This window comes from Macaca mulatta, chromosome 20, assembly GCF_049350105.2.
Source record: "Macaca mulatta isolate MMU2019108-1 chromosome 20, T2T-MMU8v2.0, whole genome shotgun sequence".
Lineage (NCBI taxonomy): Eukaryota > Metazoa > Chordata > Mammalia > Primates > Cercopithecidae > Macaca > Macaca mulatta.
This window is the reverse complement of record NC_133425.1, coordinates 53,536,503-53,562,808: the sequence shown is the minus strand read 5'-3', so window position 1 is coordinate 53,562,808 and position 26,306 is coordinate 53,536,503. Positions and strand designations below refer to the sequence as shown.

Below are 26,306 nucleotides of genomic sequence, written 5' to 3'. Positions count from 1 at the left end.
GAGGGAGGGAAGGACTCTCAGAAGCAAATGCTGAGCATATGGGCTTGCTGTCACCAGGGGGTGACATCTACAGAGCAGGAAGCTCTCTCTGCATCCCTCAGGACAATCCAGGCTACCTGCACCTGGACGTGGCCAGGTGGACCCTGAACCTGGGCCTTTTAGCATCCCTGTGATGCTGTGACTGGAAACATTGTTTCTGCCTCTGCACAAACCTTTAAGAAGGAGGCCCCAGTGAGAAACAGGTTCAACCATAATCAAAGCTCTGTCTCAAGAGGAAAAGGGGGGAAGATGATGGAGACAGAGTGAATGAGCACAGGCTCCAGCCCATCACCGGAACACCAATCTGGTCCCGCTGAAAATGGAAAGTGCCATTTCCCCACTGCCTGACTAAGCACTGAGGCACTGCTGGCCACAGCCAGGGCTCCCTGCGGGGTCCCTGGGACTCGGAGGCCCAAGCCCACTCCCCTGCACATCCCATAAATGGCTCTTCCTGTGTTCCCTGCAGTCAGCATCCTTCCTGGAGGGCAGGTGGAGCCTGACCTCGTCCTAGAAGAGGTTGAACCGCACTGGGAGGATGCCCACCAGGATGTCAGTGCCAGCTCGCAGGGTACAGAGGTGGTTCCAGCTTATGAAGAGGAGAACAAAGCCGTGGAAAAGATGCCGAGGTGGGGAGTCTGAGAAGACCCTAAAAGATTAGTTATTGTTTGAGAAGGTACCAAACATGCAGTACCTTATCCCAAAGGTATAAAAAGGCACAGAGCAGGAACCAAACCTGCTTCCCCCTGCCTTCATACAGCCATCCTCCTCCCATGGGTATAATGGCTACCAGGTTCTTATGTGCCTCTCTAGAGACAGTCTGGGCATATGCAAGCTAACATCTCCCTCCTTTTTTCTTTCTGTACAGAAGGTAGCATAGCACACGTACCTATCTGCACCTTGCTATATTTATTCAGCGACATACCTTGAGGTCTTTCCACATTCAGGATATAGAGAGCATCTTCATTTTTCACTGCTGCATAGTATTCCATCATATGGCTGTACCATAATTTATTATTCACTATTGATGGACATTTAGGTTGGTTCCAAATTTTTGTTATTATGAACGATTCTGCAACAGGCACTCTTATATGCATGTCTTTGCACATGTGTGAATACATCTGCAGGAGATTTCTAGAGGGGAATTGTGGGTCATTGGTCGTGAGAATGTGGATTTGTGGTCATGACCACCAAGTCGCTTTCCATAGGGATGTCGCAATCTTTGTTCCTACTAGAGATGCTTGGTGACAGCGGGAGGTCTCGGGTTCTGAAGTCCATAACTTACATAGCTAAGATGGGGAAACTGAGGCCCAGAGAGGATCGGAGGCTGACCTAGGGTCACCACCAGGACAGTGGCTGGGACAGTCCCCTCATGCAGAGGAGAGGGTTTGTTGCCAGAGAGAGTTCAGAGTTGCTCAGGTGGGGCTCCCCAGGTTGAGCCTTGGTTGGAAAGTCCAGGTCTGGGCTCAGGAGTCATGGGACATCCTACAGAAAATGGGGGCAAGAGGTAGACTCAGCGGGGCAGCTTCAGGGGGGACTCATCTCCTGCCTCTAACCCCAACTTAGAGAGCTGTCCAGGATTGAAGAGGAGAAAGAAGATGAGGAGGAGGAAGAGGAAGAGGAGGAGGAGGAAGAGGAGGAGGAGGTGACTGAGTAAGTCATTTGCTCACCTGGCTGGGGATGGTCCTGGGGCTGGGGTTGGCTGAGCTCCTGGGGTCTGGGCACTCTTTGCTGCTCATGGGAGCTCCTTTCTCTTGTTCTGTGCTGTGTGAGGCTGGGCTTTGACCAGAGAGGCTGGGAGAAGCTGGGGTTCCCCTGCTGTGCTCATCATGACCTGGGAATCATATTACCCACCACTCCACATCCCTCTCCACACACACTAGAATGCAGCCTCCAAGAGGGCTGGGACTTTTATCTGTTGCTTTCATTGCCATGTCCCTAGAGCCTAGAACGGTGCCTGGTACACAGTGGGCACCAAATAAATGTTAGTTGACTGCAAGGGCATATGCAGTGGACTCCCAGTTCTCCCATTATTCACAAAGCCAAGTCTGCCTCCCCTCCATATCCACCCACCTTGGTTGCCTTTGATGCCTTCTAGGGCTGTCCTGGGTTCTACTCTACTGCCCAGTAATGGTTGATCATCCACCCACATCCATAGATTTCAACGCTAAACACACAGAAGAGCTCAGTTAAAATAAAAGTTAAACACTGGAGATCAGGAAACACTATGGAGGGTGAGTGGAAGAATGGCTGGACAGGGGGATACCCATGGGGAAGAGCAGGCAGTTGGACACCTGTGCCTGGAGTTAGGAGTGGGAGAGGTGGGGCTGGAGATGTGACATTGGGATTCTGGGCATGTGAGTGGCATTGAAAGCTATGGGGTTCAAGGAAATGCCCAGGGAGCAAGTGTGGATAGAGGAGAGGCTCATGGACAAGACCAGAGGTTGGGGAGATGAGGAACCAAAAAGGACTGAGGAGGAGGCACCCGTGAGCAGGGAAGAGACAAGAGTGTGGGGCCTAGAAGCCAAGTTAGTGTTTCAAGAAGGTCGGCCAGTCATGGTGGCTCACACCTGTAATCCCAGCACTCTGGGAGGCCGAGGCGGGTGGATCACTTGAACCCAGGAGTTCAAGACCAGCCTAGCCAATGTAGCAAACCCCATCTCTATTAAAAAAAAAAAAGAAAAAAAAAGAAAAAAAAAAAAGAAGAAGAAGAAAGAAGAAGAAAGAAGAACTGCCTCAAAAGCAGGTTGTAAAGCCTTGAACTAGTTTTTCCAAAGGCAATAGGGAGCCATTGAAGGTTCATAAGCAGGAGACTAGCATGATCCGGCAGCTGTGTTGGAGAAAGATTGAGGCAGGGAGAACGATGAGGAGACTGTTATGGTGGGCCAGGTGATAGTAAGTTACTCTGTCCTTGCTCCAGTCCCCTGGCATTATGTCCCTGTCTCTCTGCCCACCGTAGGTACCTCATGACCCGCATCCTTTCTCCCTGACCTGTCTCTCTGGCCACGGCCTGAGACATGATAGCACTGTGAGTGTTAGGAGCACAGGCTTTGGCATCCGAAACACCAATACCACTTTGCTTCTGTTAGTGAAATGACCAGGGCCAGTGGTGTACCCGCTCAGAGCTTCTGTCTCCACATCTGTAAAATGGGGGATAATACAAGCCTCCTGCAGGGGGTCATCAGGGCCAGTGGTGATGATGGAAGTGGTAGGACCAGGCCTGGAGTAAGTGCCCCATCGGTGGCCAATGTTGTTCTCGTCCCCGCTGATGGCCTCTTTTTGTTCTAGTCAGGAAATAGTTAAACAGGATTTCAGAGCTGGAGGCCTGTTCAGTGTCATCTGCTTTTAGTCCATCCTTACTCAGTTCACATAGACTCTTTCCATCCTTGACAGGAGGCCACACAGCCTCGACTTGCTTACCATCAGTGACGGGAAACTCACAACCTCTCAAAGGCTGTCCATTACATCTATATTCCCCTCTGACTTGTGAAATTATTTCTTACACCAAAACTAAGCCTGCTTTCCTGTGGCTTCTATCCCTTCCTGACTTGTCCTAATTCTGCCTTCTGAGCCACCCTGCAGTCCCAGCAAGGTGAAGAACTTAGCTGCTGCCTGGTTTCATTAGAGCAGCTTCTTTGCCCTCTGCCTTCTATGGAGCTATGCTTCTGTGTGGAGTGCATAGCTAAGTGGCTCCCTTGCTGAACTTACACACCTAACACCCAGGCTGGAAAACCCCTGTATTTGCCACTGCTCTGGATCTGAGACACCCTTTGAAGGCCAGTGATCAACTATGCTCACATACATGCATGTGCACACGAGCACTAACTATACATATGTTCTCAGAATGCAGTACACATGGGCACACACACACATATCTGCACTATACCCGTATACACCAGCACACTGACACAGACATATATGCTGGGTTATGCACACACTTACAGGTACAGGCATGCATACGTTTATACCCACACACATCCTGCATATATGCACAAGCACAGGCAGCACACTCATACATGTTCATACATGTGTGTGCACACAGGCACACATGTACACACTTCCACACATGCACGCGACAGCCTTGCACACATGCACATGCATCGGAGTCACCCGAGATGCTGCGGACGTGCACGTCTTCATACAAATGTTCACCCAGAGTTTTGAACTCGGGAAACTTTTGGGCTCCAGGCCCAGGGAGGGGCAAGGGAGTGACAGAGTGGGTGATCACAGGGCCAGGGTCAGAGGGTGTGAGGCCCAGGGCAAACAAAACTGGGCTGTCACTGGCTGGGGAAGGATGCTCTTGGCCAGCTTTGCAGAGACACAGGTTACTGATGACATGAGGGCCCGGTAACGGGCAGATGAGACCCGGTCGCCTAGAGACCCGGTCTCTACAGGCAACAGCTCAGCTTTCCCTAGCAACCACGGCCTTTTGGTTCCACCTGGCCTCCCTGGGGATGCTTCTGCCGTTCCCTGCACATCTCCTCAATCTGATTAGAAGCAGGAAGGATTGCTGGCTCCTCTGCCACTGGAGCCGCACTGGCTCAGGAGCTGGGCTCCCACTTGCATGCACCCACCCAGGCTTGGGATGAACGTCACAGCCCTCAGCTGAACCCCTGCACCATGGGCATCCTGACTGGCCCTGACCGAGAGACCCAAGTAGGTGGCTGCCCCTCCCTAAGTCTTCCCTCCTTCCTGCTTTTGGGGCTGGGATTTCAGGTGGAGAGTCTGCTGAAGGTGACAGTGAGGACCGTAATGTTGGGGCACGACCTGCGGGATGGCACAGGGGAGGAGGAGTGGACAGGAAGCTTTTGAGAGCTGGCTGCCACTGCTGCTCCCTGGATCTTAAACTTGGAAAGTGTGGGCGGGGGGCGGCCTCCAGGAAGCCCACCTCAACCAATCTGTCTGTTTCTCTGCTTGGAAATCCCTGGGACTTGGGAACTTTCTGGAAGTTGATGGCTTGCTGCTTCTGGGCTGTGCAAGAGGGGACCTTGGCAGGCACTGGGCACCCTGTCAAGCAGGGGCCATGTGGCTTTGGTATATCGTCCCTAGACAGCCCCTGGTGATGCTGACAGCGCCACTACTGGGCTGTTTAGGTGTTTTCATAGCTGGAGATGTTTGTGCAAAAGGTTCCTCAGTCCACGTGGGTGATTTCATAACCCTGCAGATCGCTGCCTCCTCTGGCATTAATAATAATAATGACAAGAACAATAATAATGGCTTCCATTTGACTTACAATTTTTTTCCATGCGACTCATGGCTAAGGCAGCCTGAATGGCAGATTCTATTATTCTCTCATCCCATTTCACAGATGAGAGAACTGAGGTTCAGAGACAGGGCCCTGTCTCTGAAGTGTAGAGCTGGGATTCTTGGCATTACAAGGAAAGCTGCTCCCAATGTTTAGTGATGACAAATCCGGAAGAATCACCAGAACAACACCTGGCAGTCCTTTTTTTGACTTTTCTATGAGATTCTCATTGGCCCTTCTGATCTTACTCAAATAAGTCAGGCTGCACAGGCCAGGCAAATCCTACCCGTTTGACAGATGAGCAGACAGAGGCAGCCCAAGGGCTTCGAGGTGACTTGCCCAAGGCCATACAGTGGCTTCTGGTCTGATACTGGAATAAGCAGGACCCCAGGAAGCCTCTGGCTGGGCCTGTGGGCAGTTCATTTTCTGAGCCTTTGTGCTGTAGGCAGAGAGCCGAGACAGACCCTGTATCTATTTCAGGAAAGTCATCCAGTCATCCCCCTTGCAGCCAGAGACCTGTCTTTAACCCATTTGTGCAAGGCTGACTTCTTAGTGTAGAAGGCACAGTCTCCAAAATACTTCAGAGGCGGGCAGTGAAGCAGAGCATTAAGCACGTGGCCTTGGGGTCAGGGATGCCGTATCTTATCTAGGCCCAGCTTGCACAGGCGGTATGACCGTGGATCGGCCATCCAAACTCTCTGAGCCTCTGTTTTCTCAGCTTGCATGTGAGCAGTAACAGTTCCGATCTGTCAGGGTTATGTGAGATTTGGTTGTTTTTTTTTTTTTTTTTCCTAGGCTCTTTTAAAAAGTTAATTATTTTTTCTTTTCTTGCTTATTTTTTTTTAAAGACAGAGTCTCGCTCTGTTGCCCAGGGAGTCAAGTGGCACAATCCTGGCTCACTGCAATCTCTGCCTCCTGGGTTCAAACGATTCTACTACCTCAGTCTCCCGAGTAGCTGGGATTACAGGCATGCACCACCATGCCTGGCTAATTTTTGTATTTTTAATAGAGGCGGGTTTCACCATATTGGCCAGGCTGGTCTCAAACTCCTGACCTCAAGTGATCTGCCCGCCTCGGCCTCCCAAAGTGCTGGGATCACAGGCATGAGCCACCGTGTCCAGCCTAATTATTTTTTCAATTGACAAAAATTGTATATATTTTTGTGTATAATTGTTGTTTTAAAATATGTATACATTGTGGAATGGCTAAATCGAGCTAATTAACATACAGATTTCCTCATATGTTCATCATTTTTTGTGGTGAGAACAGTTTAGATCTACTCTTAGCAATTTTTACAAATACAATACATTGCTATTAACTAGAGTCACATGCTGTATAATAGATCTCTCACATTTATGCTTTCTATCTAGCAGAACCTTTGTACCCTTTAACCAACATCTCTCCAACCCTCACCCCTCCACAGCCCCGGTAACTACCATTTTATTATCTCCTTCTGTGGGTTCAACCTTTTTACACTACACATATAAGTGAGATCATATGGTATGTGTCTTTCTGTGTTTAGCTTATTTCACTTAACATAATGTCCTCAAGGTTCACAAATGACAAAGTTTCCTTCATCTTAAAGGCTGAATTCTTTTGTGTATATATAGGACATTTCCTTGATCCACTCATCTGTTGATAGACACTTGGGAGGCCGAGGCAGGTGGATCACTTGAGGTCAGGAGTTCGAGACCAGCCTGGCCAACATGGTGAAACCCTGACTCTACTAAAAATACAAAAATTAGCCGGGTGTGGTAGCATGGGCCTGTACTCCCAGCTACTAGGGAGGCTGAGGCAGAAGAATCACTTGAACCCGGGAGGCTGAGGTTGCAGTGAGCCGAGATCGCATCATTGCACTGCAGCCTGGGCGACACAGCGAGACTCTGTCTTGAAAAAAAAAAAAAAATTAATGCTGCAATGATAGGAGTGCAGACATCTCTTCAACATACTGTTTTCATTTCCCTTGGATCTGTACCCAACAGCTGAATCATATGGTAGTTCCATTTTTAACTTTTTGAGGAACTTCGTATTCTTTTCTATAATGCTTGTGTTAATTTACAATCCCACCAACAGCGTATAAGTGTTCCCTTTCCACTGCATCCTCACCAACACTTGCTAGCTTGTCTTTTTTTGGGCAGGGGCGGGGGACAGAGTCTCACTGTGTTGCCCCAGCTGGAGTACAATGGCGCAATCTCAGTTCACTGTAACCTCCGCGTCCTGGGTTCAAGCAATTCTCCTGCCTCAGCCTCCCAAGTAGCTGGGATTACAGGAGCGTGCTGCCACGCCTGCATAATTTTTGTATTTTTAGTAGAGACAGGGTTTCACTATGTTGGCCAGGCTGGTCTCGAACTCCTGACCTCATGATCTGCCCGCCTCAGCCTCCCAAAGTGCTTGGATTACAGGTGTGAGCCACTGCACCCGGCCTATCTTGTCTTTTTGATAATTGCCATTCTAACAGGTGAGAAGTTGATATTTCATTGTGGTTTTGATTTGCATTTCTCTGATGATTCATGATGTTAAGCATCTTTTCATATACCTGTTGGCCATTTGTATGTCATCTTTTGAGACACCGAGACATGTCTATTCAGATTCTCTGCCCATTTTTTTAAATCAGTTTTTTCTTACAATTGAGTTGAATTTCTTATATATTTTGGATATTAACCCCTTATTCAACTTATGGTTCGCAAGTATTTTCTCCTGTTCTGTAGGTTGTCTCTTCAGTCTGTTGATGGTTTCCTTGGCTGTGCAGAAGCTTTTTAGTTTGATGTAATCCCATTTTGTATATTTTTGATTTCATTGCCTGTGCTCTTGGGTTCATATTTTTAAAAATCACTGCTTAGACCGATGTCATAGAGCTTTTCCCCTATATTTTCTTCAAGTGGTTTTATAGTTTCAGATTTTATGTTTAAGTAGTGTTCAATCAATGTGGGTAGGGTTTTTTTTTTGTTGTTGTTGTTGTTGTGTTTTTTGTTTTTTTTTTTGAGACAGGGTCTTGCTGTGTTGCCCAGGCTGGAGTACAGTGGTGCAATCACAGCTCATTGCAGCCTCCACCTCCCAGGCTTAAGCAATCCTCCCACCTCAGCTTTCCAAGTAGCTTAGACCACAGGCACATGCCACCACACCCAGCTAGTTTTTGTATCTTATAGAGATAGGATTTTGCCTTGCTGTTCAGGTTGGTCTCGAACTCCTGAGCTCAAGCAATCCTCCTGTCTCAGCCTCCCAAAATGCTGAGATTACAGGCATGAGCCACCACACCCAGCAATCTTCTTGAGTTTCTTTCATTGATGTTTTATAGTTTTCAGCATACGGTTCTGTCACCTTCTTGATTAAATTTATTCCTAAGCTTTTTATTTTACTTTATAGCTATTGTAAATAGCGTTGTTTCATTTCTTTTTCAGATAGTTCATTGTTAGCATATTGAAATGCTACTGAATTTTCTATGTTGATTTTATGTCCTGCAACTTTACTGAATTGGTTTATCAGTTCTAATAGTTTTTGTGGTGGAATCTTTAGGGTTTTTTTTATATATAAGATCAAGTTATCTGCAAAGAGGAACAATTTAATTTCTTCCCTTCCAATTTGGATGCCTTTAATTTCTTCTTCTTGCCTAATTGCACTAGCCAGGACCTCTTATACTACATTGAATAGAAGTGAGAGTGGGTCAGGTGTGGTGGGTCACATCTATAATCCCAGCACTTTGGGAGACCAAGGCGGGAGGATCACTTGAGGCCAGGAGTTTGACACCAGCCTGGGCAATGTAGCAAGACCCTGTCTCTACTAAAAATACCAAAAACCCAAAACAAAACAAGACAAAACCAAAAATAGCCAGGAGTGGTGGTGCATGCCTGTAGTCCCAGCTACTCAGGAGACTGAGGCAGGAGGATGACTTGAGCCCGGGAGGTTGAGGCTGTAGTGAGCCATGATCATGCCACTGCACTTCAGCCTTGATGACAGAGTAAGACCCTGTCTCAAAAACAAACAAACAAACAAACAAACAGAAAACAAAACAAAAAAAAAAAGAAAAAGAAAAAGAAAGAACTGGTGGAGTAGGCATGCTTGTCTTGTTCTTGATCTTAAAGGAAAAGCTTTCAGCTTTTCACCATTGAGTATGATGTCAGCTGTGGGCCTGTCATACATGGCCTTTGTTGTATTGCAGTCCATTCCTTCTATACGTAATTTGTTGAAAGATTTGATCATGGAACGATGCTGAATTTTGTCAATTGCTTTTTCTGCATCTGTTGAGATGATCATATGATTTTGTTGCTGTGGTGTACCGCATTTATAGATTTCTCAGGGTAATTTGGAGGAGGATCTGGGGAGACTTTGCATGCAGAGTGCCTGGCACACAGCCCAGGAGCCGCTGTGGCAGTGTGATTACCGACTGATTTCTGCTGCCAAGCAGCTGGCTCCAGACTGACTAGGCAACAATCCCGTCCCCACCTTCCTACCCCACCGTCCTTGCTCGGGAGGGCTGAGACTTGACCCTCTGGGTAGAGAATGATGCATTCAGGTTTCCTGGGTGGCAGACACCCAGAGCATCCTCTGTGAACCCCTGGATGACAGGAGTCTGAGGGGTGGGGAGGGGCTGTTAGGAAGCAGGAACTAATCCTAACTACAAAAATCACATTAGTTCCTAGTCCTGAGTCATCATTTTAACCCAGAGGTTGCACACGGACATCTAATTTAGCCAGGAGACAGGTTCTTTTGGCTACAGCATATTAATAAAGATATATTAATTTGAATTATCAGCATCTAAACATCAGACAACTTCACCTTAGAAACATATATTTCAGGCTCTGTGAATGATCTGGCCACCTGGCCCCCTTTTCCAGTGGAGTGGGGGTTGCTGCCTTCAAATGGACATGGGTTCTCCAATTTGCCACAGCCCTCCCTGCCCACTGCAGCCTCACCCCTGGTCCTATCACTATGTGCCTGCTGCCTGGGCCCGGCACCCATGAAATCTTCAGCAGTTGCAGTGGCTCTGATCTCATGGCATGAGAAGAACCAGGGCTTGGGTTTGAGATTTGTGTGGTTTGGGACAATTTCCTGTGTGACTTCGCCAGGTCACTTCACCTCTCTGGGCCTCACTTTTGTCATGCTCTACCCATCATCAAGACTGCCTGGAGACTGGGAGACCCCAGATGACAGCTCCTCCAACCGTCTTCCATGCATTTCTCACACATGCTGTTCCCGTTTCCTGGACAACCTCTTCCTCCCCGCCATTCTCTGTGGTAAAATCATCATCCTGGAGGCTCAGGTGACAGGCCACCTCTTCCAGGAAGCCCTCCTTCCTAGCAGAGTTGTGGCATGTCCTTCACAGTGCCTTGCTGAGTGCACGTCTCAGATGGGAAGATTGTTAGCAGGACACTGCCCTGGAGGTTCCTGAGGGTGAGACCTGTTCTTGGGCATCTCTGTGACCTCCACTCCTGGCAGAGTGTGGTCCTCAGCAGGGCTGGTGAAACCTTTAATACCCGTAACCCAGTCCTTTTCTCCTGCCCCCTACCCCCACCCCACCTCGGGTCACAGGGTGCTGCTGGATAGCTGTGTGGCGTCGCAGGTGGGCGTGGGCCAGAGCGAAGAAGACAGGACCTGGCCCCAGAGCGCTTCAGACCAGGTATGAGAAGCACCAGGCACCGGCACCTCTGAGGCCTGGCTTGGCATCGGTGGAAGGATGGGGACCTTGTCCACTTTGCTTGCAGGGGGAGTTTTGGCTGGTAAGATGCCCACAGGACAGAGGGGGCAGGGTGGCAGGTCCTGCAAGACCCCTTCTTGGCAGGGGTCAGATAGTGGCCTAGGCCGTGGGTTGGGAGTCGGGTGGACCCGGCTCGAGTCCTCCTGTGGGTGTCTAGCTTGCGGCAAGTCGCCTCCACACTCTGGGTCCCAGTGGCCACCTGTGTGCGAGGGGGCTACAGACACCTCCCTGGGCCCTGTAGGAGGACCCAAAAGGGCTCGCACACTGTGAAGTGTGGTGCTGTGGATGCTTTGTTCCCCCATGTGCCAGGCTGCAAGAGAGTGTCCCTCATCACAGGTGACACGTCCAGCTGTTAGGACCCGTAGGTCCTGGGTGCACTGCCCTCTACAGGTTGTAGGCTACTCCCGGGATGCCCAGAAGGTGGGCTGGCAGGACCTGACTGGCTGGACAGGGCAAGAAGCAGAACTGGGCCCGTGTGGACTCCTGAAGGCAGATCTAACAGGAGCTGCTGAGACTAGGGCTGGGGGCTGATGGTTACAGTTCCTGTTTCCACTTTATCTTTGCAGAAGCTGTGGGAGGAAGCTGGGGAGGAGGCCGAGAAGGAGGCTGAAGAGAAGGCCAAGGAGGAGGCTGAAGAGGAGACTGAAAAGGAACACCAGGACCACGCGGAGACCAAGGAGGAGCCTGAGGCTGAGGCCAAGGCTGCCAGTTCAGGAGGTAGGTGTGGTGGTGGTGGTGGTGGTTTGCACAAGAATATCTGAGGTCCTTTCAGGCTGGAGGCAGCCTCCGTGCAGGGTCAACCCCTCCTCCTCTCCCTCCATCTCCTTCCCCCCATTGCCCCCTCAGCCACCCTGTCTTCAGGAAAATCCCATCCTTGGTGTCTTGGGGCCACATTATCAGAGCCTACTGATATATCTCAAAGGCTCTAAGGAATTGCACTGAGGCCCAGGACTCCCAGTGGGGCCGGGGAAATCCCGATCCCAGCCAACTCCTTCCTGCCAACCTCTCTCTGCCAGCCCCTCCTGCAGGCCCCTCCTAACCAGCCCCTCCCAGCCAGTCCCTCCTGCCAGCCTCTCTTGCCATTTCTGCTCAATGAGGATGCAGCGCTTGGGCTACTGCCCAGTGAGGGTTTGGCTCAGACATCACATATGGAGTGAAAACTGGAACCAGAACTTGCTAACAGAGTGTCCTGGACTCCACGTCTCTTTCTGAGCTTTTCCTGATCTCCAGCTGTACCCAGCACATATATTTTGCTGTGATTTACCACCCTGCCCTCAATCCTGAGAACTCAAGCAACGGCGGAGAAAAAGCCCCAAGGAGTCCAGCAACAGCTGGGCCCTGGAGCCGGGACAGGCGGGCCCCAACCCCAGGCCGGCGGGTATTGCGTGCCTTACACTCCACCTTCCCCACGCCGTGGGTCTTCAGCTGCTCTGTGAGGCAGACAGGCCATTTTACAGATGAGAAAGCTGAGGTTCTGTGTGTGCGGATTTGGCCAAGAGGTCAAGGCACAGACCTACATTTCACTCCTGGCTCCTCTCTCTCTTCCTTGCTGTGTGACCCAGAGCCAGTTCTGTGACCTCTCTGAACCATGACTTCCAAATCAAGAAAAATGGAGCAATAATAGTACCTAGGTCACAGGTTGCTGGGCAGAGTAGGGGAGACAATGTGTCAAAGGCATCCCAAACTGTGGCTGGCACTGAGGGAGGAGTCAATATTGGGACGAGGATGTGTCTCGGCCAGCGAGCGGTTGAAATGGGACTGGACCCAGGTGTCCTAACCCTGGGTGTCCTAACCCTGGGTGTCCTGAGCTTGCTCCCTACTTGGTCTTTGAAAAGGGTTCTTTGTTAACTTCAACACATATCTATAGGAATTCCTACTAAGTCCAGGCCTAGGGCTGGGTCCCCACACGGATGAAAAAGACCAGGAGCAAACAGATGCAGGCTTGGTTCGGTGGGGCTGGTTCTGCCCCTTCCCCAGGTGATTTGGAAGCAGGTGGTCTGGGACCCACATCTGAGAAACGCTGAGGCATAGCCATTTGCACTGAAAAGTATGGGCCTGGCCAGGCGCAGTGGCTCACACCTGTAGTCCCAGCACTTTGGGAGGCCGAGGTGGGCGGATCACAAAGTCTGGAGATCGAGACCATCCTGGCTAACATGGTGAAACCCCATCTCTGCTAAATACAGAAAACATTAGCTGGGTGTGCTGGTGGGCACCTGTAGTGCCAGCTACTTGGGAGGCTGAGGCAGGAGAATGGTGTGAACCCAAGAGGCGGAGCTTGCAGTGAGCCCAGATCGCGCCACTGCACTCCAGCCTGTGTGACAGAGCGAGACTCCATCTCAAGGAAAAAAAAAAAAAAAAAGTATGGACCTAGACCCAGCAGCTTTGGCGTAACCCGGGTGCTGGTTAGAAATGAGAAACTTGGGTCCCAGTCCAGACCTACTGAATCAGACTCCTCGTGGGAATAAGATCTGGTGATTTGTCTGCACATGTGTGTTTGAGGGGCAATAGCCTTGAGCCCTGGTTCTCAAACCTGACAGCCCATTGGAATCACCTGGGGAGATTTAACAATTCCTGCTGCCAGGCCTCATCCCAGTCATTAAATCAGAATCTCTGGGAATGGGCCTGGGTAACAGAAATCGTCAAACCTTCCCAGGTGATTCCAATGCATAGCCCAGCTGGGGAACCAGGGCCATAGGAAGAGTTACTGCTTCTGGTTGGAAGTGAAATTAATTGACCTCCAGGGCTGTTTTGGACTGGAAAATTCTACCAGGCTAAGAATGTTTGAGTCCTGGGTTCTTTGGGTCTAGGAATCTGAGAGTCTGTGAGTTCTGGGTTCTTTGATTCTAATATTTTTGGGAAATGCTGCTGGTGGTTGGTAAGTGGAGGGGGCATGAGAAGTTGGGGGCCTCCTGGGCTGTCCCTTGGTGCTCTTGGGTGGCCAGCCATAGGACCTGATGACACATTAGACATTGAACTCCAGGGACAAGAGTCATGCTTCTGGCTTTGGGTAGCACTGCTGAAAATGCAGGTAGGCACCAGGCTGGTCGTGTTAGGCTGGTGGGAGGACCCCCACATATCATCTCCCTCAACTCTGTGCTCCTAATTGCAGTCCCCAGGGTCGCACCTCTGCCTGAGACCCTCTGGCCCCAGCACCATGGCTATACCAGGCCAGAACATGGAGCTGAATCGCCTAGTCCAGGACCAGCTACCTGGCCAGGTGGCCCCTGCCTCTGCACTCCAAAACCTGGTAGAGCATCTCCCTAATGTGCCCAGCTACCGTGTCCCAGTCACCCGCATCCCTGTCCTCATCTCCCGGAGAACCAGCTTGTCCAACTCCAGCTTCGCCAAGGAGACCAGGAACTCCATCCGCCGACTAGGTAGCATGATCCTGCCCCACCCAGCATGCTCATATCTGTGGCATGTGCTTCTGCATGGCTGGGGCTGTCTTCTTCCCTGGGTGCTGTGGTCATGGTGTGGACCACTAGTTGTGCTTATGGAAAACCATCTCCTCTTCCTCTGCCGATCAATACCTTCATCCTGCTTTGTGGTAGTGACTTGAGAGGTTTTAGCCCCCTTCTCTTCATGCCTAAAATTCCACTACAATTAGCAATTCATTTATTTTTTCTCTCTCTCTTCCTCTTTCTCTCTTTCTTTTCTTTTTTTTTTTTCTTTTTCTTTTTTTTTTTTTTTTGAGACAGTCTCTCTCTGTCACCCAGGCTGGAGTGCAGTGACGTGATCTCAGTTCACTGCAACCTCTGCCTCCTAGCAATTCTTGTGCCTCAGCCTCCCGAGTAGCTGGGATTACAGGCACACGCCATCACACCTGGCTACTTTTTGTGTTTTAGTAGAGACGGGGTTTTGCCATGTTGGCCAGGGTGGTCTCAAACTCCTGATATCAAGTGATCTGCCCACCTCAGCCTCCCGAAGTGTTGGGATTACAGGCATAAGCCACCGTGCCTGGCCAGCAATTCATTTTTTCGGGTTAAACATACATTTCTTTCTTTAGGCACATCATTTTTATATAGGTAATCATTCACACCTTAGTTTAAACAAGTCACTTGCTCAGATCTCTAGGCCAAGAGGCTCGGACAGGGAGTCTGGGATCAGACTGGAGGGGAATGAAAGGAGGGAAATGGAATAGAAGAGTAATGTGGGTGCTGATTGCAGATAGAACCCATTGACCTTAAGTTTGCCGCTCAGCAAATTCCATTTCAGGAAAGAAGCTCCAGGTGCAGACAGGCATCCTCAGAGGCTAGGGTGGAGCGAGGGCTGTCTGGATCCATTGATTGTGACAAGGTCCCCGTAGTGGCCTTTGGGCTGCCACTGCTCACTGCCTGAAGACAAAGAGCTCAGGGACATACTGGCACCCCGGACTAACTCCTGCCACTTTCTGACTTAACCCAAGCCAGACATGCCTGCTTTCCCTTTTGATTGGCTTGTTTATCTGTGGTTGACACGGTGCAGGGCTGCCTCTGAGATCAGTCCAGTCAGGCAGGACAGAACATTTCATGGGAAGACATCCACTGTTGTCCTTCTCTCCTCTCCCTGGCTTGAGGTGGGCACAGAGAGGAGGTGAGATGGCACGCAGATCATCCAACAGTAAGGGGTGCCACCCCGGCCTCCACCTTCTAGGCAAGCCTTGAATCTACTATGCCAAAGCAGCCTACCCCTATCATTGAGGATACTGAATTGCAAAAAAAAAAAAAAAAAGAAAAAAAAGAAGAAGAAAAGAAAGGAAACAAAATAAAAGACCTCAAAGCATCCCCCAGTTCCCACCTCCACAGGCCACTCCCTGATAACTGCTAAATCTGTACCAATTCTATTATTTTTTTGGACGGGGGAGGGGGATGGAGTCTTGCTCTGTTGCTCGGGCTGGAGTGCAGTGGTACCATCTCAGCTCACTGCAACCTCTGCCTCCCGAGTAGCTGGGACCACAGGTGTGTGCCACCTTGCCGGGCTAATTTTTGTATTTTTAGTAAAGACAGGGTTTCACCATGTTGGCCAGGCTGGTCTTGAACTCCTGACCTCAGGTGATTTGCCTGGCTCAGCCTCCCAAAGTGCTGGGATTACAGGCATGAGCCACCATGCCCACCCCCAACTCTAATTTTATTTGCTTACTATTTTTCTTTCAGTGGATTCTCTTTTTTATTTAACTAAGTATATTTAAATAGGAAAACTTCTTATTACTATTCAAATGGAAAACCAGCATTGCTTGCCATAAACAGAGGCATAAATAAAAATAACCTCAAATACAATGAAAACACAATGGTATTGCTGTTTTCTAATGAGACGGATGGGCCCACTGAAGGTGCAAATCTGGGGCCTGCTCTCTTAGCTGCAAGTGGGATTAGGCTGTGTAAGAGAGGTTCTGAGACCACAGAGGCACCGACCTGAGACTTCCTCTCTGGCTATTCACTAAAAGAGGGGTAACTTTTTTTTTTTTTTTTTTTGAGACGAAGTCTTGCTCTATTGCCCAGGCTGGAGTGAAGTGGTGCAATCTTGGCTCACTGCAAGCTCCACCTCCTGGGTTCACACCATTCTCCTGCCTCAGCTTCCCAAGTAGCTGGGATTATAGGCACATGCCACCACACCTGGGGAATTTTTGTATTTTTAGTAGAGATGGAGTTTTGCCATGTTGGCCAAGCTGGCCTTGAACTTCTGACTTCAGGTGATCCTCCTGCCTCAGCCTCCCAAAGTGCTAGAATTACAGGCGTGAGCCGCCACGCCTGACTGGGAGTAACATTCTTATTCTAGGTTATCTTTTGCTTTGTCTGTACCGTCAAAGAACATCTCCTGTCCTCCCCAGTCTCTGGGAGCCCCACACTTGGGGAAATGTTTCCGGGGACGCGTTGACACAGGGGGCTGACCCAGCTGTGCTAGAGCATATGATTATTCTAGATGCTACAGACAAGGTAATAAGAAGCTGTAGTAAGAACATTACTTCCATTTTATTTTATTTTTTATTATTTTGTGAGACAGGGTCTCGCTCTGTCACCGAGGCTGGAGTGTAGTAGGCGCGATCTTGACTCACTATAGGCTCTACCTCCCAGGTTCAAGCTATCCTCCAACCTCAGCCTCCCAAGTAGGTGGAACACTGTGACCAGCTGAGTTTCGTATTTTTGTAGAGGTGGGATTTTGCTATGTTGCTCAGGCTGCTCTTGAACTTAAGGGACCCTTCCACCTCAGTCTTCCAAAGTGCTGGGATTACAGGCATGAGCAACTGTGCCTGGCTCCCCTTACATTTTTAACAACTTCTCTAGTCCTGCTCATCCTCTTCTCCAGAGGATTTACGGTTCGATCCATCAAACTATAGAGTAAGTGTAAGCAATTTAACAGAGTGCTGTATTTTCTCATAAAGGCCATTTGAAAAAAAGCACATATTGGCTGGGTGTGGTGGCTCATGCCTGTAATCCCAGCACTTTGGGAGGTCGAGGCTGGCAGATCTCCTGACATCAGGTGTTCGAGACCAGCCTGGCCAACATAGTGAAACCCCGTCTCTACTAAAAATACAAAAATTAGCCAGGTGTGGTGGCAGGGGCCTGTAATCCTAGCTACTCAGGAGGCTGAGAAAGGAGAATGGCTTGAACCTGGGAGGCAGAGGTTGCAGTGAGACAAGATCACACCACTGTACTCCAGCCTGGGTGACAGGGTGAGACTCCATCTCAGAAAAAAAAAAAGAAAAGAAAGAAAAAGCGCATATATAATTATTTCAAAATCCTCCCGCTTCCCTCTTTTGGGGGTGTATCCCTGCCTGCCTTGCTGGTGCCCACACCTGTGCCCGGCTGCTACTGGGTAGACCCCCTAGATGTGGGGGAGAAGGAGGAATACCAGCCCAGGCTCTCAGTATCCTCTGACCTTGGACGTGGGGCAGACCTGTCCCTGAAGTCCCTGAGGTGGGTGATGGAGCCCAAGGTAGGGCCAGGTTCCCTGGAGAGGACCCGATTCTCAGAATGTGGGACATAGTACAGGGCCTCTCAGAGGTCCAGAGTTAGGCTAGCTGATGAATTTGGGGGCCCCTGGCATGTACAAGAACAAGGACATACCCAAGCAGGTACCCAAATAGGGAGTAGCACACACTACGCAGTCTGTTACCCTTGATTGGAGGGACCCCGTCAATGTCTCCATTTGATGCTCTTCAAGAATGTGAGGCCAGCCGGGCCCAGTGACTTGCGCCTATAATCCCAGCACTTTAGGAAGAGCTCAGGAGTTCGAGACCAGCCTGAGCTGACCACCTGAGCTCAGGAGTTCGAGACCAGCCTGGGCAACATGGTAAGACCTCATCTCTACAAAAATACAAAAATTAGCTGAGCATGGTGGTGTGCGTCTGTGGTCCCAGCTACTTGGGAGGCTGCTGGGAGGATCACTTGATCCTGGGAGACAGAGGTTGCAGTGAGCTGCGATTGTGCCACTGCACTCCAGCCTGGGTGACAGAGTGAGACCCCCTGTCTCAAAAACAAACAAATAAATAAAATAATTTTTAAAAAGAATGTGAGGACTTGGCTGGGTGCTCACGCCTGTAATCCCAGCAACTTTGAGGGGCCAAAGTGGGTGGATCAAGAGGTCAGGAGATCAAGACCATCCTGGCTAACATGATGAAACCCCATCTCTACTAAAAATACAAAAAATTAGCTGGGTGTGGTGGCATGTGCCTGTATTCCCAGCTACTTAGGAGGCTGAGGCAGGAGAATGGCATGAACCTGGGAGGTGGAGCTTGCAGTGAGCCGAGCCCAGCTACTTGGGAGGCTGAGACAGGAGAATGACATGAACTCGGGAGGCGGAGCTTGCAGTGAGCTGAGATTGCGCCACTGCACTCCAGCCTGGGAGACAGAGCAAGACTCCGACTCAAAAAAAAAAAAAAAAATCTTTAAGAATGTGAGGACTTGTGCCTTCTGGCTCCTCCCCACATGCCTGGGAAGGCATGGTCACCCTAACTTGGGGTGGGGAAACTGAAGCTCAGAGTGGGGGAAGCAGCTGACTCAGGCTGTGCTAGGCCAGGTGCCAGGACTCTGGCTCCCCATGCCCTCTCTGGAGGCTGCCACTGCCTCAGCTCTTGGAGCTTGCTCAAGTGCAGGGAAACCAAACTGGGCTTTGAGAGCTAGGAGAGCTGGGCTCCAGGCTGTGTAGGGGAGCTCCTATGGCTTCTGTGGCTTCTTTCATGGCTCCTGGGCTGGTGGCTGTGACCCTTAGAGGACCCCAGGCACCATGTTCTTGTACCCCCTGCATGGAGCTTTTCTGTGTGCCCCATTGGGAAGTGAAGCTATCAGAGCCCCCTCCAAACATGCTTTCTGTGGTTTTCTTCAAGAACACAGCCAGACTACTGGGACCCGGCTTTTGTCTCTCTCTGACTTTCTCCTCTCCTTCCTCTCCCCCAGTGCCTGCCACGAAAGAGCACCCGGAAGTGCAGGTGGAAGATACGGATGCTGATAGCTGCCCCCTCTTGGTAGAAAAGAATCCACCCTCACCCGTGTTGCCGCCACCGTCTCCTGCCAAATCCGACACCCTCGCAGTCCCAAGCTCAGCCTTGGGGACACACAGGTTACCTTTTATGCTTCTCTTGGGCTTTTCTCGGCACTATGCCACCTGTTTATCTGGCAGATGAAGAGACTGAGGCCAGAGGGAGAAGCAGCTGGACTAAAATCACACACAGCAAGTTGGTGTCAGAAGTGGGACTATGATGCCCCTTCCTGGTTTTCCTTACTCCTGGCTTAGGGCTCTTATAAAAGCTCTCATGGGAGGCCCTGTCCCAAATGCCCTCAGCTATAAGTTAGAAGGAATAATATAATAAATAATATAGTAATAGTAGGACATGGTGGCTCCTGCCTGTAGTGCCAGCACTTTGCGAGACTGAGGTAGGATTGTTTGAGGCCAGGAGTTTAAGACCAGCCTGGCCAACATAGCGAAACCCTGTCTTTCCTAAAAATGCAAAAAAAGTAGCTAGGCATAGTGGCACACTCTTGTAATCCCAGCTACTCGGGAGGCTGAGGCATGAGAATTGCTTGAGCCTGGGATGCAGAGGTTGCAGTGAACTGGGATGGTGCCATTGCACTGCAGCCTGGGCAACACAGCAAGAATCTGTCTCAAAAAATAATTTAAAAAATTTTTTTAAATAAATAAATAACATAGTAATATATAATAAATGTTACAGAATTGATTTCTACCTCCTCATTTTATTTTATTTCATCTTCGACAGGATGCTATTAAAACTTGCATATGATTATAACTCACCAAGTCTTTTTAAAAAAAAAAACTCTTAAATTTTAAGTGTACAGTACAGTATTGTTACCTATATGCACATTATTTTACAGCAGATCTCTAGAATTTTTCATCTTGCATGACTGAAACTCTATACCCATTGAACAGCAACTCCCCATTCTTCCCTTCACCCCTGCCCCAGCCCCTGGCAGCCACCATTCTACTTTTTCATTTTACTTTCTGTTTTTATGAGCTTGACTACTTTAGATATCTCATATATGTGGAATCATGCAGTGTTTATCTTTTTGGGACTAGCTTATTTCTCTTGGCACAATGTCCTTAAGATTCATCCACATTGTAGCATGTGACAGGATTTTCTTCCTTTTTAAGGCTGAGTAATATCCCATTGTATGGATATACCACATTTTCTTTTCTTTCTTCTTTTCTTTTCTCCTTCCTTCCCCCTCCCCCTCCCCCTCCTCCTCCCCGTCTCTCTCCCCTCCCCTCCCTTCCTCTCCCTTCCCTCCTGTCCCCTGCTTTCTTCCTTTCAGACAAGATCTCCCTCTGTCACCCAGGTTGGAGTGCAGTGGTATGATATTGGCCCACTGCAGCCTCAACCTCCTAGGCTCAAGCATTTCCCCCTTCTCAGCCTCTCAAGTAGCTGGGACTACAGGCACGTGCCACCACCCAGCTAATTTTTATTTTTTGTAGAGATGGGGGGTTGACAAAGGCTGGTCTCAAACTCCTGAGCTCAAGCAATCCACCTGCCTTAGCCTCCCAAAGTGCTGGAATTACAACCCAGCCCACATTTTCTTTCTTTATCTGTTGATGGACATTTATATTGTTTCCATCTCTTGGCCATTGTGAATAGTGTTACAATGAACATGAGTGCAAATATCTCTTTGAGATCCTGATTTTGATTATTTTGGATAAACACCCAGAAGAGGGATTGCTGGATCATATGGCAGTCCTATTTATGATATTTTGAGGAACCACCATGCTGTTTTCCACAGTGACTATACTATTTTTCCTATTTCTCTACATACTTGCCAATGCTTGTTATTTTCTGGTTTCTTTTTTTTTTTTTGGATCACGGATATCTTAACAGATGTGAGATGGTATCTCATTATGGTTTTAATTTGTATTTCCCTGATTATATGGTTTGGCTCTGTGTCCCCACCCAAATCTCCTCTCGAAATGTAATCCCCATGTGTCGAGGGAGGGACCTGGTGGGAGGTGAATGGATCATGAACAGCATGGTTTTCCCCATGCTGTTCTCATGATAGTGAGTTCTCACGAGATCCAATGGTTTAAAACTGTGGCACTTCTGGCATTTAAAAATGTGTGGCTCCTCCCCATTTGCTCTCTCTCTCCTGCTCTGTCATGGGAAGATGTACCTGTTTCCCCTCTGCCTTCTGCCATGATTGTTTGTTTCCTGAGGCCTCCCAGTTATATTTCCTGTTAAGCCTACAGTACTGTGAGTCAATTAAACCTCTTTTCTTTATAAATTTAAAAGAAAAAGTCTCTCTCTCTCTCTCTCTCTCTCTCACTGCTGTGTAAGATGTGCCTTGCTTCCCCTTTGCCTTCCTCCATGATTGTAAGTTTCCTGAGGCCTCCCCAGCCACGTGGAACTATAAGTCACTTAAACTTCTTTCCTTTGTAAATTATCCAGGCTCAGGTAGTCCTTTGTAGCAGTGTAAAAATGGACTAATACACCCAACGATTAGTGATGTTGAGTAGCTTTTCATATTCCTGCTGGCCATTTGTATGTCTTCTTTGGAGAAATGTCTATTCGAGTTCTTTGCCTATTTTTTAGTTAGGTAATGTGTGTGTTTGTTTTCATATTAAGGTGTAGGAGTTTCTTTCATTTATCAAATATATAATTTTCAAAGATTTTCTCCCATTCTGCAGGCTTTCTTTTCACTCTGTTGTTTCCTTCTATGCAGAAGCTTTTTAGATGGAGATAATCCCACTTGTCTATGTTTTGCTTTTGTTACCTGTGCTTTCAGTGTCATCCACCCATTGTATTATTAGATAACATAATGTGGGCCAGGCACAGTGGCTCATGCCTATAATCCCAGCACTTTGGGAGGCGGAGGCAGATGAATCACCTGAGGTCAGGAGTTTGAGACCAGCCTGGTCAACATGGCAAAACCCCATCTCTACTAAAAAATACAAAAATTAACTGGGCATGGTGGCTCATGCCTGTAGTCCCAGCTACTAAGGAGGCTGAGGTAGGATAATTGCTTGAACCTGGGAGGCAGCAGTTGCAGTGAGCCAAGATCATGCCATTGAGACTCTGTCTCAAGAAAAAAAAAAAAAAAAGATAATAGATAGTATAATGGAAACACCACAGAACACTAGAAAAATAATCATCTAAATCCCACCACCCAAGATGGTGTTTTTACTGCTCTGCATTCTCCTCTATGCCTTGGTTAGGCTCATGGGCTTGAATGGTTTTAATTGGAGGAGGGATCCAGTTTACGGTGCTGTCTCATTCCATGAACCCTTTTCCATATTGCTGGGCTGTCTCCTTAATGCTCAGTTATGATGGCTGCTGGGTATTCCTCCAGCTCCATGGGCTGGAATGAACTTAACAAATCTGCTCTTGTTGGGCCCTATCCATAATGGTACCATGATCACGTGTTTGGTCTTCTGCTCTCTACCCTTGGGTTCCTTTCTCAAGAGTGACACTCCTAGTCAAGGTGGTCCACATTTTGACACCTCTTCAGATAAATTTGTTGCTGAGTGGTTAGAGCTGCTTTCGAACAACTCAAGCCAGGTGCCTGGGAGAAGGCTCTGTGTGCAGCTGGAGGCAAACTGCCAAGGACAGGCCAGTGATTTTTAAGCTAAGGGGAGCTGTCTGTGCCTCTTTTGCACTGGCTGGATGGAGCGATGGTTCTTTCTTCTTAGCTAACTTTTGCTCTCATCCATGAACTCCTGAGTAATTGCTCAGCTGAGGTCAGAAGGCTGTCAGAATGGAGATGGCTAGGTGTAGCAAACTGAGGGCTGTGAGGTCTTAACGTAGAGAAAAGAGACACAGTTTCACTGGGCCTGGGGGTACAGCTCACAACTTCATCAGTTCTTATGTTTAGTTCACTGAATTATGTACAAAGCCCATTAAGGAATCCAGAAATGGCTCCACTTGTAGACGTCTGCTCTATTTACCCCTGTTCCCTTTATATGGGCAGGGAAACGACGCAGGCTGGGTTGGGTAGGGGGTGGCATATTTAGGGGAGAGAAGGGACCAAGATCATGTGGGGCTGAAATCCAAGCCTCTGTACTTCCGCTTGCGAGCTGAGTCTGTGAGGCTCCTCTTGTCCCTGTCATTCGTGCATTCACAAGCATGTACTGAACATCTGTATGTGCTGAACTCTGCCGTGGATGCTGGGGATACATGAGGGAGAAGCCTGGCAGGGGCCTGCCCTCATGGGGCTGACATTCTAGAGGGGCCAAGATAGACAATGAACAAGTAACCAAATAAACAAGCAAGTGCCAGGTTGAATGTGACTACGAGAAACGGGGCGGGAAACCTCTGCCTGAGCCCAACCCTGAGAGGTGAGAGTTCTGAGGCCTGCCTCTCTGTGGAGGCCGAGGCCAGTGGGGCTGACTCTGAGCAGGGACAGAATGAACATTGGGAGCAACTGACGAGGGCCAAAAAGCCACAGAGGAGCTTGGGCAAGGCCCTCCTTCCAGCTTCAGGCCATCGCTTGGGATGAATCCCAGAGCACCACTTGTAAGATGTGGGTCTTAAGGCGGGTCATTTAACCTCCCTAGGCCTCCATTTTCCTCATGTAAGACGAGGAAAGAAACACCACCTGGTTACTAGAATTGTGAGAATTTAACAAGCTACTGCACCCTAAGGTACTGAGTACAGGGCCAGACACAGGCAGTGCTGGGGGGCCAGGAGCTGCCAGCTTAGGCCCTCATTCTGGCTTCTCTGGGGCAGCTTGCACTTTCGTGGGTTTTTTTGGTGGAGCTTCGCTCTTGTTGCCTGTTGCCCAGGCGGGAATGCAGTGGCGTGTTCTCAGCTCACTACAATCTCTGACTCCCGGATTTAAGAGATTCTCCTACCTCAGCCTCCCAAGTAGCCGGGATTATAGCTGCCCGCCACCATGCCTGGCTAATTTTTGTATTTTTAGTAGAGACGGGGTTTCACCATGTTGGGCAGGCTGGTGTTGAACTCCTGACCTCAAGTGATCAGCCCGCCTCAGCCTCCCAAAGTTGGGATTACGGGCATGAGCCTCAGTGTCCGGTGGCAGTGTGCACTTTCTAGGCTCAGGAGAGTGCTCTGTGCTGGGCACAGGAGGACTGACGTTGGGTCCCAGCAATGGGATTTTTGGCCCCAGTCTTCTTGTGTGGGGTTGTTCTTGTTAATTACAGTGTGAAAAAGTGAATCCATGAGTTTTGCCATCCTAGGTGAGTTGGCAGAAAGCAACAGGATCATTTCAGAGCCTTCTGGAATCAAGGTGGATGCCACACATCCCTCCCTCTGTATCCCCCTAGAAACCCTAGTGGTGGAATCCGGAGTCAAGGTGGTGAGGCTGGGGAAGAGCGCTGGCCTGGAACCCTGGCAGACTCAGGTTTGGGTCCCAGTGGAGTGTTGCGTCTGCACGGTGATGACCCCTGCCCCCAGCGTCCTCCTGCCCAACTCTGTGATTGGCCCTCAGGGGCTGGAGTAGGAACCTCTGCTGACGTGAGCTTCTTGGGAAGATGTGCAGATGTCAGCAGGTTTGGGCAGCTCAGGGCTTGGCCCCAGGCTGTGTTCCCAGAGAAGGAACCCGAGGGAGGCTCCTCCCCTGACTCCAGCTGGGGAAAGGGTGGAATTTGGGGACTGGCTGGAGTTTTCAGCTTCTGCTGGGAATTGCAGATTAATCACTGAAGATCCTTGTCAGGCTTGGTCCCAAGGTGAAGCTCCCTGCCTATGGATTCCATTTCTGATCAAACCTCACGGAAGTGAAGGCCCTGGTCAAGTAATCATGGCCGGGCGCAGTAACTCATGCCTGTAATCCCAGCAGTTTGGGAGGCCAAGGCAGGCGGATCACCTGAGGTCAGGAGTTTGAGACCAGTCTGGCCAACATGGTGAAACCCCGTCTCTACTAAAAATACAAAATTAGCTGGGCATAGTGGTGCGTGCCTGTAATCTCAGCTACTCGAGAGGCTGAGGCAGGAGAATTGCTTGAACCCGGGAGGCAGAGGCAGAGGTTGCAGTGAGCCGAGATCGCACCACTGCACTCCAGCCTGGTTGACAGAGCGAGACTCTGTCTCAAATAAATAAGTAAGTAAATAAATAAATAAATAAAGAGGTTTAATTGGCTCATTGTTCCGCAGAGCGTACAGGCAGCATGGCAGTATCTACTTCTGGGGAGGCCTCAGGGAGCTTGCACTCATGGTGGAAGGCAAAAGGAATAGGCTCTCACATGGCAGAAGCAGGACTGAGAGAGTGGAGAGGTGCCACACACTTTTTAACAATCAGATCTCATGAGAATTCACTCCCTATACAGTACCAAGAGGGGATGGTGCTAAACCATTCATGAGAACTCCACCCCCATGATCTAATCACCTCCACCAAGCCCCACCTCCAACACTGGGGATTTCAATTCAACATGAGATTTGGTAGGGTCACAAAGCCAGACCATATCAAGTCCTGAACTCTCATCTTCATGCTACTGACTGACTGATGCTCATCCTGATGAGCCAACACATATGCTTTCATGTGTGACATGCATACCCATGTCCCCAGACTCTTGGTTTTGTGTGCTAACACTTAGCCTTCTGTGTTTTAAATGCTAATGGAAGTCATTAAGAATGACCATTCTTCTCCACCAGGACTTCATTCATGGACGTATGAAATGCTTTTCCTATTGGTAGATATTGGCCTGGGCAGCGTCCTCCAGACGCAATCTTTGTGTTTCTACATCAGCTAGTTCTACTCTATCTTAAACAGGATACTTTCTCTAACAGTGGAGCTTGCTTTCTTGGTGGTATTAAGGAATTTGTCTCTCTTGATCTTTTTTCCTCTTTCCCAGGCTTTCGCGTTCCTCAGGAAACCAATTCATTCTCACTGCTGGGGTAGAGGGTGGGAAAATCCAGAGACTTAGCCCCTAAGATGCCAATGTAAAATAGTATCAGAGGCACCTC

General features: G+C 49.2%; 1 protein-coding gene across 1 annotated transcript in view; it reads left to right on the top strand.

Annotated features, from left to right (window-relative positions):
* CNGB1 (cyclic nucleotide gated channel subunit beta 1) overlaps positions 1 to 26,306 on the top strand; it is a 102,595-nt gene that overhangs the window by 34,961 nt on the left and 41,328 nt on the right. Inside the window, exons 15-19 of the mRNA XM_077986079.1 lie at positions 506 to 665; positions 1,603 to 1,689; positions 10,808 to 10,895; positions 11,540 to 11,690; positions 19,346 to 19,508. Of these exons, the coding sequence (XP_077842205.1) occupies positions 506 to 665; positions 1,603 to 1,689; positions 10,808 to 10,895; positions 11,540 to 11,690; positions 19,346 to 19,508 (649 nt within the window). The remainder of the gene's footprint in view (positions 1 to 505; positions 666 to 1,602; positions 1,690 to 10,807; positions 10,896 to 11,539; positions 11,691 to 19,345; positions 19,509 to 26,306) is intronic.